This window comes from Hyaena hyaena, unplaced genomic scaffold (assembly GCF_003009895.1).
Source record: "Hyaena hyaena isolate Hyena2069 unplaced genomic scaffold, ASM300989v1 scaffold_95, whole genome shotgun sequence".
Lineage (NCBI taxonomy): Eukaryota > Metazoa > Chordata > Mammalia > Carnivora > Hyaenidae > Hyaena > Hyaena hyaena.
Window position 1 is genome coordinate 2,666,230 of NW_024080727.1, and position 14,397 is coordinate 2,680,626.

General features: G+C 41.1%; 1 protein-coding gene across 2 annotated transcripts in view; it reads right to left on the bottom strand.

The window, feature by feature from the left end:
• The window catches only part of LRRC28 (leucine rich repeat containing 28), a 162,975-nt gene extending 149,178 nt beyond the window's left edge, over nucleotides 1–13,797 (bottom strand). For both annotated transcript variants that reach the window (XM_039235064.1, XM_039235063.1), the window contains exons 1-2: nucleotides 13,717–13,797; nucleotides 9,845–10,072 (exon numbers count right to left, since the gene is read on the bottom strand). In XM_039235064.1, coding sequence (XP_039090995.1) covers nucleotides 9,845–10,024 — 180 coding nt within the window. In that variant the 5' untranslated portion in view covers nucleotides 10,025–10,072; nucleotides 13,717–13,797. The remainder of the gene's footprint in view (nucleotides 1–9,844; nucleotides 10,073–13,716) is intronic.
• Nucleotides 13,798–14,397: the final 600 nt, after the last annotated feature.

Genomic DNA, 14,397 nt, shown 5'->3' on the forward strand with positions numbered 1-14,397 from the left:
ACTGGGATGGACCTTGAGAACACTTCTGCTAAGTGAAGAGAAGCCAGACAGAAAAGGACACATAATGAATAATTCCATTTATATGAACTATCCAGAAGAGATAAATCCATAAAGAGAACACACACTGGTGGTTGCCAGGGCTGGGTTGTGGAGGGGAATGGGGAGAAATTGCTTAATGGGTAAGGGGTTTTACTCCGGAGTGATGGAAACGTCTGGAACTAGACAGAGGCACTGCTTGTGCAACACTGCGAATGGTACTAAATACTACTGAATTGTTCCCTCTAAAATGGTTGATTTTCCATTAAGTGAACTTCACCTCAAAAATTATTTTTATTATTATTTTTTAAGAAAGTCAATGAGCGGGGCGCCTGGGTGGCTTAGTCGGTTGGGCGTCCGACTTTCGCTTGGGTCATGATCTCGCGGTGGGTTCGAGCCCCGCGTCGGGCTCTGTGCTGACTGCCAGCTCGGAGCCTGGAGCCTGTTTCGGTCTGTGGCTCCCTCTCTCTCTGACCCTCCCCTGATCACGCTCTCTCTCTCTCTCCTAAAGATAGATAAAAATTTAAAAAAAAAAAAAAAAAAAAAAAGAAAGTCAATGAGGTTTTGGTATTGAAGGAAAAAAGGCACTTCATTTACAAACCATCACAACATACCAAAGTACACATGTGCTCTCTCGCTCTCTCTCTCAAAATAAATAAACATTAAAAAAAAAAGACGACGATGTAGAAGTGTTCATTGTGAGGGGGGAGCATATTCCCAGCTCAGTGTATTATACTTCAAGTGCCTCACTCACATATGCATTTGTTGACTGATCTGGTGGGACGAACCTTTAGAAACTGGTATCTCATGTTTAAGGTACAGGTGGCTCATTTTAGTATAGTGCATGCTTGAAAATGAATTTCAACTTGAGCAAACACATACACAGCAATGGCTTTTGAGCCTGGTGCTTGCAAACAGAAGCCGTCCAGTGTGTAAGGATATGGTCTGGTATCAGGGAAAGACCTGCTTCCCTGCCACCCCCTTCTAAACCTTCTCTTCCTGGCTCCCAAGGCATGTTGCCAGTATTTTAAGAAAGTATATAGAGCTACAAGTTTTAAAAACATTTCTATCAGGAAAAGTTACACAGTAGACCTCAGAGGCAAATGTCACAGAGGTGACCAGGAGAACTCACTTAACCTCACTGCTCCCCAGCGGATGAATGTGGTTGGACTTTAACTGTATGGTGCTAGGCCAGAAATAGGTCACCAGTAGCTACTTGCAGAATTAAAACAAAAGACCAACTAGGTGACAGATGAGGAGACCTGGTATATGCTCTAACTGGCCACAAAAGTGACTTTGGACCCATCCATTAACCTCTTCTTACTTTCCCCAAAAAGAAAAACTGCAGAAACTGGCTATAAAAAAGCTGCATCTAGCTTTGAAATTCTATGATTCAATAAACTGAATTAAATTAGGGGTCTGACACTCATTTTCTCAACTATTCCAAATACTTTGTTAACTAACTGACAGGGAACTACTATTGTCAGTCAACCAGTAACGATGAGGGGGCAAAGTATGAAATCAGAAAATTCAGTAGGAAAAGCAGCTTTTGTTTATAACAGAACTACTCTTCAGGCATGAGTGTGTCCCTGAGACAGGCTACATTTGCAATCAGTGTTTTGTAGGACTACCTCACATATGACACCTCAGCACCGGAACACAACAGAGCACCTGAAGGCTTTACTACCTGACATACCATCTCCACACATTCAGTTTAAGAAATAACAAGAAGCCCCTTATGTTGGAATTCAAATTGAATCAAATAAACAAAAACAAAGCTTAATTCCCTCTCCCAATTTTCTTTTGCCACACTTGATGCCGTGATGCTCTCATACTATTTCTTTGTTTTCCAGGTGTTCTGATGTTCATTCAATCCAGATCCTACCCTTAACCAACTTCAGAACGGGCGGAGGGCATAGCTATGTAACTTTCCCAGACAGCAGCCCCTTTCACCCTCAGCCCGGCCACCAGCCACAGAAGCTGTCAATGCAGCATAACGCAGGCATGGTCATCATTGTTAATCAAAATACCTAGACTCACTGATGAATACAATTTGAGAGCTGGCTAAGATCTTAGTGCTACTAGATTCCAAAATTCTCTATTTTAATTAATTTTTAGTTGTGAAAATAATAAGCATTTAGCAAAAAAGTTTAAACCAAACTTCATGGAACCTTTCTCTCTTACTCTACATCCTTAGGTAAGGCTCTTCCAGTGGCCACCCCCACTCTCTTGCCTTCCCTCCATCCACAGCTCTAATCACTATTAAGTCTGATCGATGCTTTTTTAATGCCTTAATTTATTTATCCATTAAGTAGGGATAATAATAGTGCCTACTTCACAGGATTGTCTTAAGGATTAATTTATTAACTAATCCATTTAATACACACAAATAGCTTAAGACAGTGCCTGGAACTTACTAAAGACTCAAATGATGTTAGCTGCTACCAGATTTTAACCAACCCCACACTGATAAACACTTAGGTTTTCACAATTTTTCATTGCAACCAATGTTTTGATGAACATCCTGGTTCACGTGACGTTTTTTTCTGCTGTGTAAATTCTTACAGGTGAAAAATACCAATTCAATATGTTGCCTGATGTGGGCAAACCACCCACCAAAAATACTCAGCCCAGTCCATTCCATCTGACAGTGTGTGAGAGTATCTTCTTACTGTCTTCCACATCAAGCATTAATAATCTAGGTATTAGTCTCTGGCAATCTAATAGGAAAGGATGATCAATATTTTACCTTCTATTGGAAGTTAAACATCACTTTGTGTTTGGACTACCTGCATTCTTTTATGATTTATTTGCCTGTTTATATTTTATGGGGAAGGTCAAGAATATTTTCTCCTGAGTCAATAGGAAAGGAAACACTTCCATGCCTTATACCCCATTCCAATTCGGAAGGTGATGAAGAGATCTCTGCTTCCCTTCGATCCAAGCAGAATATCACTTTTAAGTGAAGTTGTCTCTTGTGGCAGAGATTAATTGCTTAATCAAGGTCCATTGCTTTTATTGCTCAGACATAAGCCAAAGTCCCCTCTTTCATTAAAATTTAGTGTCTTTTCTTGTCCATTCATATTTATAAACAAAATTGGCAACTGGTGAGAGCTCCATTCGTATTTGGGTAGGTCACTCTTTCATGTCCCCAGGAAAACCTCTTGCCTACTATTCTCATTAAGAGAAAAAACTGGCTGATCCATTAAGTGATTTCACTTCCAGATTGGGATTTCTTCCCCACCCCCTTCCATGTCTCTGTGGCCTTTTATTTTATAAACGAAGAAACTGAGGTCCAAAGAGATGTAGCACATAGAAACTGGGTCTGTTATCTCCTAATATTAGGTTTTGCTACCAACAATGAAACAGCCCCTTCCTGAGACCGCAGTCCTTAAATGCGTCTCCTGCTAATTCCCTCCCTCCAGGAACTTCCGGGTTAAGGCTCAGAGCTGGGGATTGCTGCATCCAAGCTCTATTCCTTCTCCAAATCTTAGAAATCTGATTCTAGTTACTGGTAGAGAACTGAAGGGGCATGGGGGTAGGATTCATCTCAGCCCCCTTCACCCGGCACACTCCTATCCGACCTTCACCTGAAACTTCTCTACACCTGCAGTCTCTCTCCAGAACCACATGTGCCATCCCCCTAGATGGCTTACTCAATCGGGCCCAATACAATTCTTCAATGTCAGTGGGTCCTTTGGCCCCTCTCCATTCTCCCTATTCATGCACTCCTCTCCTTTCTTTCTTTGCCTCCAATCCAGCTCACATTCCATATTCCATCAACCATGGCCCAATCCCTCCTGCCAAATTCCTAAATTCCCTTAGTCCCTCTGTACTTGTATTGTATCCCCCTGGAAAACACCTAAGCCTGCATGAATGCAACAGGGCACCTTCTTCATACCTCAGTTGGGTGCTGAGAAACTCCCGTAAACAAGGCACATGGGCCCACCATTAAGCTGGCGACCAACAGCTTGCTGAACAAGGCCAACAAGTCTCCTACCTTTCTCTAGCCAAAGTGCCATGGATTCTTCCCAACAACTTCAAACCTAAGTTTTCTGCAAATCACTCCCCAAACAGATGGCCTTGCCTGGTGGAATGTAGGATTCTCACGTCAGCTGTGCTAAGTTAGTGACTTTCTATTCCACTCTGTGGTTTCCTAGACAATACACACAGGTCCTTAGAAGGGAAGGAGGTGTGGACTGAGCAAGACTCTTCCCTATCCCCTCCCCTAAGTAAGAATAATTCCCAGTTACATCTATTTTACTCATCGAACTTTCTGAATAAATGGTTCCGCTAAAAGGAATTTGAAAACATTTACTAGACCTGCACACCTCACCCATGTGGGGTTTTGTGTAGAGAGCACCAATACAGGAGCAAACAAAATGACAGCTGCTCTGACTGAAGGAGACACACTACTGCTCAGTTTCCCCTTAAATCTCCACCTCCGCCCTTTTAGGAACCCTCAGGCTCTGAAGAACACATTAAAAAAAAAAAACATTGCTCTAGGCAAAATAGGCACCTAGACTTGTCTCCTGAACTTCCTGACACTGAGTCTTAGTTCATACTTTCTCTTCAGCTTGGGATGTCAACAAATGAAAATTCCATGAGAATAAGAATTTGTTCGAAGTCAGTGCCTTGAAGAGTACTGGGCACATAGTGAAGTACTGAATAAATACATGTTGAAAGAATACTTTTCCTCCTAAACTCCTGCCAAAAGTCACTCTTCAGTGTCAATGCAAATAGCATCTTCTTTAAAAAGTCTTCTACAGTCCTGTTACATAGAATTAGACGTGTCCTACAAATGCTGGGCAGCAGGCCGGGCATGGGGATACAGAACTTAAGACAGAGTCCCTGCCTTCAGGGGCTCTCAGTCTGGAACTCTCCATAATCGACTTTATATTCGTGTATTTATTTATTCAACAACTATGTGAATACCCATCATGTGACAAACACAGAACTTATATCTCCTATTCTCTTATTTGTCTTCTAACTACCACAAAGGTGAGACTTAATTCTTGAACTGCATTTAAAATATTTATAGAAAAATTCTTAAAAATGTTTTCTAAGATAAATGTTAGGAACCAAAATCATGTTTCCTAACTACTACTTATTCACCTATGAATTACATAACTGGACTGCTATATAAATTGACTCATTATGTTTTTAAAAAGGGGGGGTCGTTTGTTTGTTTGTTTTGAGAGAGAGTGTGTGTGTGTGTGGGAGGGGAGAGGGGCAGAGGAAGAAAGAGAATCTTAGGCAGGCTCCATACTCAGCACAGAACCCGACAGGAGGGCTCATTCCCACAATCCTGGGATCATGATCTGAGCCGAAATCAAGAGTTGGACACTCAACCAACTGAGCCAACAGGTGCCCCCCAAAAGAAGTTTTTAAGATTTCTCAATTATACAGGGGCGCCTGGGTGGCTTAGTCGGTTGAGCGTCCGACTTTCGCTTAGGTCATAATCTCACGGTTCGTGGGTTCGAGCCCCAGCTGACTGCCAGCTCAGAGCCTGGAGCCTGTTTCAGTCTGTGACTCCCTCTCTCTCTGACCCTCCCCTGCTCATGCTGTCTCTCTCTCTCTCTCTCCTAGAAATAAATAAAACATTAAAAAAAAATTTTAAAAATAAAAAAAAAAAAGATTTCTCAATTATACAAATCAATGGTAATACAGAATAATGAAATACAGTTGACCTTTGAATAACATAGTTTAATGATACATGGGTCCACTAATACATGGATTTTTTTCAATAAATACTGAACAACACTGTAATGGCATTTTTCTTCCTTATGATTTTCTCAGTAATGTTTTATTTTCTCTAGCTTACTTTATTATCAGAATACAGTATGTAATACATATAACATGTAAAATATATGTTAACTGTTTAGGTTATCAGTAAGGTTTCTGGCCAACAGTAGGCTGTTAGTAGTTAAGTTTTGGGGGGGTCAAAAGTTATACACGGCTTGTCAACTAAGCAGGGGGTCAGCGCCCCTAACCCCAGCATTGCTCAAGGGCTGACTGTACTGATAAAAAGCACTTTAAAATGTAAAACATGACTACCAGTTGACCCACTAATCCTACTTTTAAGACTCAATCCTGAACACACACACTTGCACATACAAGCATATATGTGCCTCTCCTGGCCCTAGAGGTTAGTGGAATCAGAATGCCGTGAAGTAGAAAGAGAAATCTACAAGGAAATATGTGTGGTATGATTCTATTTTGTTGCTTAAAAAGTATAAAGCAACTTTATGGATAAAGTATATAATTACATAAATACAAAGCAAAACAGTAGAAGGATACAACCACATTACTAACACTGGTTACTCCACAGTATAAAACTAGATGGAGAGAGAGACAATTTCCATATGTTCACTGATATTAGAGCACGTATCATTTTTGGATTTAAAATATGAAAAGTTTATTCTTTTAAACACATTAAAAAGGTTTTTGGTATGTTTTAGTTTGAACACAGGCATTAGTGTTAAAATTAACGGCTCAGTCAGTGAAGCATCTGACTCGATTTCGGCTCAAGTCTTAATCTCATGGTTGCAAGGTGGAGCCCCACATAGAGCTCTGCGCTGAGTGTAGAGCCTGCTTAAGATTCTCTCTCCCTTCCACCCTCATCCTGCACCCCTCCTCCACACTCCCTCTCTCTCTCAAAAAAAAAAAAAGGGGGGGGAGGGGACCTGGGTGGCTCAGTTGGTTAAGTGTCGGATGTCGGCTCAGGTCATGATCTCACAATTCATCGAGCCCGCATCGGGCTCTGACTGCCCGATGTTTGAGCCCCGCGTCAGGCTCTGTGCTGACAGCCAGCTCAGAGCCTGGAGCCTGTTTCAGATTCTGTATCTCCCTCTCTCTCTGACCCACCCCTGCTCACACTGTCTCTTTCTCTCTCTCTCAGGAATAAATATTTAAAATAATAAATTTCTAAAACTTCCACATACTAAATCGCCTTTAGGAAATATATCAATAATTTATCAATAATACCAGCAAACACTCTAAAAGCCCTAAGTTGAGAGCACTCTAAGATAAGTACTATTTCATCTGCCTTCAAAACTTGTGCAGTCATTCATAGACTATACTGGATGTGTTAGGCGTCTTATATCTAGTACTGTCAAGGAATGGGAGGGCTGCTATGATTCCTACACCCTAATATCTGTATAGCACTCTACAGTTTAAAAGCTCTTTGATACACATGAATCAAATGTTCCAGCTCGTTAGAAATCATTCAAATAAAATACATACACCTATCATAAACATATGTAACAATTTAATCTCTGATCAACAAAAAGGTGGCAAAACATGAACCTGAAATGTATGCTTATGAGCCATTATGAATATGGGTTACAACCATATAGCAGATGCCTAAGTATTTTCACAAATAGAAAACTATAGCTAAGAAACCACACAAAACCAAAAGCTCACTATAACTTTCATAAACAAAGGTCAATTTCTTTTAACAATCTATACTCAAGTGGACTTTGACTAACAGTTAAGAAGTAATCCACTCACAATTTTTTCTTACTACATCAATAACAAACATAGGAGGGGCACCTGGGTGACTCAGTTAAGCATCCGACTCTTGATTTCAGCTCAGGTCATGATCTCACAGTTTGTGAAATCAAGCCCTGCACTGGGCTCTATGCTGTCAGTTTGGGGCTTGCTTGGGATTCTCTCTCTGACCCTCCCTGACTCATCCCCCCACCCCCCCATCTTTCTCTCTCTCGAAAATGAATAAACATGAAAAAAAATTATAAACAACAAACAGGAAAATCTGAGCCTTAATCCTTGACAAATTATTTCTCACAACACTTGTTCCGCAAAGGAGGGGAGGGGAATACTTGGTAAATATGGTTTCACCTCGTGCAATGATGATTTTCCAAAAGGATTAATATATTATTAAAGTTTGATTAAGATAAAGTTTTTTTTAAGTTTATTTATTTTGAGAAAGAGGTTGAGAGAGAGAGAGAACGAGAGAGAGAGAGAGAGAGAGAGAGAATTTCAAGCAGGCTCCATGTTCCACGCAGAGCCCAAAGCAGGGCTAAATCCCAGGACAGTGAGATCATGACCTGAGCTGAAATCAAGATTTGAACACTTAACCAACTGAATCACCCAAGCTCCCAAGATAATTCCAGTTTTAAAATTGAAAAATCTATGGGGCGCCTGGGTGGCTCAGTCGGTTAAGCATCTGACTTCGGCTCAGGTCATGATCTCACAGTTCATGGGTTGGAGCCCCACGCTGGGCTCTGTGCTGACAGCTCACAGCCCAGAGCCTGCTTCAGATGCAGTGTCTCCCTCTCTCTCTCTGCCCCTTCCCCGCTCACACTCTGTCTCTGTCTCTCAAAAATAAATAAATATTAAAAAAAAAAGAAAAATCTAATTCATAAAATCTAACTAGGCACTCAAAATAACATCTATGCCAAAATGCCAAACACTAAAAATGAAAAATGTATTTCTATTTACTTTTAGATATGGCAAAAATGAACAAATCTTATGTTTTCTACTCACACAAGATTAAATAAATCTTTCCAAGGATAACATTCTATATAAATGAAGCCAGTACGGCATACTTTCAGATATTTAGGATAGTACAAATAGATTCTTTTCTCTGAGAGAAGAGAATGAAAAATAGGTCTGTTCACAAAGAAACAAGACATCATAAAATGAGTAAGAATAATAAGAGTTCAAGTCTAAGACTTAAATGAGGTTAAGTGGCAGCCAGAAAAGGCCACATAAAGCACATACATTTAAAACAGAGTCCAGGAGTGCCTGGGTGGCTCAGTCAGTTAAATGTCCAACTTTGGCTCAGGTCATGATCTCATGGTTCGCAGGTTAGAGCCCTGCCTCAGGCTCTGCTGCTGACAGCTCAGAGCCTGGAACCTACTTTGGATTCTGTATCTCCCTCTCTCTCTGCCCCTTTCCCCGCTCATGCTCTGTCTCAAAAATAAATAAACAAATAAACATTAAAAAAAAAAAAAAACAGAGACCAAATTTCACAATAAGAATGGGAATAAGAAATCACGTTAGGGCGCTCTCTTGAAAAAAAATTTTAAACTGTTTTTTAATCTCATACATAATAAAACTTAATCTTCTATATAATAAAATACATAATAAAATTCTATATGTAATTTAAAAAATAAGGTTATAATGATAAGTATGTGCTTATTCTTAGAATGTAAAAATAATGAATCAAATGTTCCTTTTGTGGCAAAACTTTTTCCAACACACTGGATGAGAGCCAATTCTACATCATCTGATTTTCACAGTGCAATCATAAAGAAGGATTTGGGGGTTCGGGAGGGTTTTTTGTTACATTTCTTCCCCCCAAACAAAGGCTACATAAAGCTTCCCAAATGTCTGTCCTTATATATTTTAATATTCACATCATCTCTTTTTAAATGCTTCTAACTCAAGGCCATCTTTGTTGGTCTGTCTCTTCTCTACTTTTTAACTGGTCCATTTGGTATGGTAACACCCAAAAATTATCTAAGGAGCTTATCACACAAAGAAAGCAAAGACAGATACACAGGCCAGGAGAAGCGGGGCTCTGGAATGGACACTAATTCTATTAGCGCACATCAGCGAATATTTGGCTTTCCTATACAACTCTTCCCGTAACCTCATACTGGAGGGACTTGGATAATGAATTCTCCGCTAACGAGAAACCCCCGTATTTGTATTCTCACTCCCTGCTTAGATAACAAGAGGGGATGTACATCCTGGTCTGAACATCTTAGGATATGTAAAATATATCTTGGTCAGGACCACATTATAAATGGCTTTTTTAAAATGCAATAGAATACTGTACCAAGGTCGTAAGGGAGTTCCTTTTCATATAGAGCCTCTCCAAGTACTGTAGTCCCTCATCTTTCAGTAACTCCAGTGGAAAATGGTGCAGATTCCTATAGTTTAAGAACAAATTCTTGTGCTTTTCCAGCCTTGCCACAGAGATCGTCTTACAAAGTTCAGATGCCATGACTGAATACATCCCATCAGGCACGCTGCAGCTCTACATCGTGTCAAAATTGGTCCATTTCTAAAGAGAACAAGAAGATTGAACAATTATGATAGTGCTCATAAGCACTGTCAAATAAACCAGTTAGCACACCCAGCTATTTGCAAACACTAAAGACAGAGTTACACATTCAATCCCTGTATTCTTCCTTCATAATGACTGAATTTGTCACACATATTTAGGAGATTAGATAACTATTTAATTAAAATACTCTCACTATTGAAGCTGTATGTACCACTTGGCAGCAACAGTGCTAATTGAAAAAATAGTTCTTGAACTTGAGATAAGAATGCCTAACAGAACAGACATTAATTTCATAACATGCCCCCAAAGAAAGCTTAAAAATCAGACAGAGCAACATTTCCTTCTTGAGCTAACTCGTTTTATGTGCGGCTTGAGGTATTTCAAAAATATTGCCAAATACATACAAAACACAGACCACTTACAGTTTCGTTTTCTTCATTTCTTACTATGTAAATATTCTAATTTTTTTCTTCCTTTATCTCTTTTTTTTTTTCTCATTCTTAACTTTGTAGATGATCAGAAGCAGTAAAGAAACAGGTCCAGGAATATAAAGTTTAATTATTTCAACTAAAGAAGAAATACTGTGCTAGAAAACAAGAACCTTGTATTATCTTTTCGGGTCTCAGTTGCCTAACGTACACAATGGAGACTGCAATTTATTGGTAAAGGCCAGAACCCAGAACAGAACCCAGAACTCCCTTCTAGCTTTGAAACTGACAGGGTAGGAAGAGAAATAACATTTGCCCTCTTATCAATGAGGCACACAGCAGAAACAAACTTCACAATCACTATACTAACACAAGAAGAAACAAACTCAGAGCTTCAACACTTTTATCCAAGGCCAAATGGCTCATAAGGGACACAAGCAAGGATTTTTGGGGGTTTTTTTCCTTTGGGTAGAGATGAGGGTGTCCCGTGGATTTCAAAGCCTGGGTTCTTCACAGGATTCCACAGGATACTAAGGAAATGCAAAAACACTAAGAGGTTGAGCTCTGAGCAAAGGTTCTACCTCATTTTCCTGGGCATTCTTTCTCGAACTTCCCAACTGAACGTGCCTTTCAAAGAAAACAAATTTTTTTCTTAAGAAAAACCTATTTTCACTGGGAATTAACACAAAGTTAATTGGTTAGCGCAAAATGTGGTAACATAAGCTTTCCATTAGCAGAGTTTTGTAACTTTTGGGGTTATTTTCTATTATTTCCAAATTCCCAATTCCTATCTAATAAGAAAGCACTTGCCATTTTATCTAAAAGGGCAGACAATGTGGAATATTCAATAATATCCCCAACGCGACATTACAACTCAAAACTCTGCCATACAGATTCTACCTACACGCTTAACCTTTTTATGAGACATATGTCACTTTGAACAACATATTCCATCTTTCTACATCTTAATTCTCTCACCTGCAAAGCAAAAGGGAACTAAACCAGAAATAACATGGATGATTCTGTGTGGAAAGAGAAGTTTGCTTGGTTATTATTCACTGAAAGAGTAAACTGGAAACAGGTTAGATGGCTCACAAGTGCCGCAAACTTAAGCCATTTTTTTGCTTTTCATCAGCAATCCGAATTCTCCACAGCGTTTCTCATCTCAGTAAATGGCACGCACATTCCTACCCACCCAGCGGCAGGAGCCAGAAAGCTGGAAGTCAGGAATGAGCCCACCCTCCCACTCAGCTGGTACCTCCAATGTATCTTAAGGCGGTGGCTTCCATCTCTGAAATACATCTCAAGTCCATCCACATGTCTCCACCAGCCAAAACCAAAAGCCACTCTCATCTCTGGCCAGGGCCTCAGTATTACTGGTGTCCACCCTACATATTTTCTAATATCTTAATCACTTAGCAGTGGGCCTTTAAAAATAACTCCCATGGTCTCCTCTCAGAAAATTCACTCCCTAGTGCACACAAATGAACTAAATACAGCCTTCCAGAGTTTTTGTTTGTTTGTAGAAAATCAAGCTCTTACAAAGCTTTGAGGGCTCCTCATAATCTGGCCCCTCCATCCCATTTCTCCAGCCTTATATGGCAGCACCCTTCCCTGGCTTCTCACCCAGCTCCTGGGTTTTTCTAGTCCTTTTTTCCTAGTCTCTTTCAAAAGCCAAACTCCTCACACCACTTGCTGCCTCTCCTCTTAGCCTGGAAAGCACTGTCCCATCAACCTTTGGTTTTCAAAGTAAAAATCACTGTTCTCTTGTTACTCTTTTTTATATGTAGGCCTCCTCACATTCCGGAATCTAAATATTTATTGGTGTATCTATCATCAATCTAGCAAACAGACTGTAAGCTCCTGAGGACAGACATCTGGCTCTTTCTTAACTCTTGTGTATCTGCCTGTGCACAATATCTAGCACAAAGCAGGAGCCCTCAAACAGCTGATAAGTGGATGAAAGTAGGGCATATTAAGACTGCAAGGTAGATTTTTTTTTCACTTTCTAATCTTTGGTCATTTGGTAGATACTATATCCTGAGTGCTTGCTAAGTACTATAAACATCCCTAATCCGTACAACTACACATTGCAATAGACATTATTTAGCCTGTTTTACAGATAAGGAAACTGAGTCTCTCAGAGGGTAGCTTGCCAGAATTCCAACCCAGGTGGACCGACTCCAAAGCCTGTGCACTGCCTTACAATATAGCCTTTCAGGCACTTCGATGTTCAACGGGGCGTTTCTTGCCTATTATTAAATTTAAGTGGTAGGCAAAGTTTATACAAATGTAAGGCTACAAAGGAAAACTATATCCAAAACCCACCTTCACTGATGGAAGATCCAATAAGAGAATTCAATGTAACCTAATTGTTTTCCCTCTGAATCCTGACGGCTGGGATTGGGCTGCCTTTAAAACATCATTACACCCTGCTAAAATACATTTTGCTACAAAGGCAGTTTGGGAGATCAAATCTACATAAATGAAATCTGAAAGGTGCCAATAATAAAAAATGCCAATGGTTTTCCAAAAACGCATTCATTGGCAAGATACAGCCTTTACCAGGATGGATAATTTTCTTACACAAATTCCCTTCACTACCTCTTATCTACTAAAGATAAATGGGATACTTAAAGATATTAACGGTATACAAGTATACCTCCACAAGTTTTCTGACAGGTAAACACCAGCCCACTTTATTATTGTTTAAAACAAGTAAACAAATCCTCCCACCTTAAGAAAATGTCACACAGTTTAAGCAGGTGTGTGTAAAAGGAAACCCTCAGACTGACTTCCGTATTTAATCCGGTTGAAGACCCACTCCAGTTTTCTAATACTGGAGAGATTAGAGAATTAAATATTGTATATTAAAAGCATTTGTAAAAAAACTGTTTTCCCAGTAAGTCTTGGGCAAAACACCTGCCGCTTTGCCAAACCTGCCGAGTTAACCAAACACTAAGGTCGTTACGGTTGGGAAGCTGCGAGCCCAGGGGCAGGGATTTCACAGACCCGGTATCGGAATTCTGCGGCCACGGAAGGCGGGGAGGGGCCGGCAGCTATGGCGACCCGAGGCCGGGGCGGGCCCGCTCGGGGCAGGGACCATTCGCCGCTGCCCTGACGCTTTTGCCGGACCCAGAGTGCTGGCCGGGAGGTCGGGCCAGGGGGCCCTCGGTACGCGAGCCACCCGATGCAACAGACAGCCGCACTCACCTCGGCGCCGCCGGAGCCAGCGCTCCGGGCGCAGGCGGCGCTGGACTGCCTGCGGAGGGTCGGCGAGAGGGGCGGGGCGCCGACGGCGGGGGGCGGGGCGGAACCCGTGCTCCTGAGAGTTGGGGATGGAGAGGAAGACGCAACATCGCGATAATTCTCCCCTGTTCTCGCGGTTTCAAAACCCCTTGGACGAGATGTTCGCAAGCACTGCGCCTATTGGCCAAGAGCTCTGCTTCCTCCAGACTGGACTCGCCTGTAGCGTAACTTTGGCTTCCGGCTCCGGCTGGCGCACGGAGAGCCCCTTTTCCCTCTGCTCGTTGGGGGACCAGTTTAGCCCTCTCCAGCCTTGGGAGTTGCAAGTTACTGATCTGTTCTTTCTTTCTCTTCCTTCCTTCCTTCCTTCTTTCCTTCCTTCCTTCCTTCCTTCCCTTTTCACTCGCGCTCTCACTTATTGTATACATTAAGGAATTACCACAACAGGAGTAGCACTGAGCGCTTACTGTGTACCAGGCAGCATTCTAAGAGCTGTGCATAATCTCTCTAAACCCTCATAGAAATCTCATGACACAGGTATTAGTACCATACTCGATTAACGAATGAAAATCTGATGTCTAGTGGGTTTATGTAATACGGCCAAGGTTAGTTTTCAAGAGGTGAGTCTTAAGCATGGGATTTAAAGGC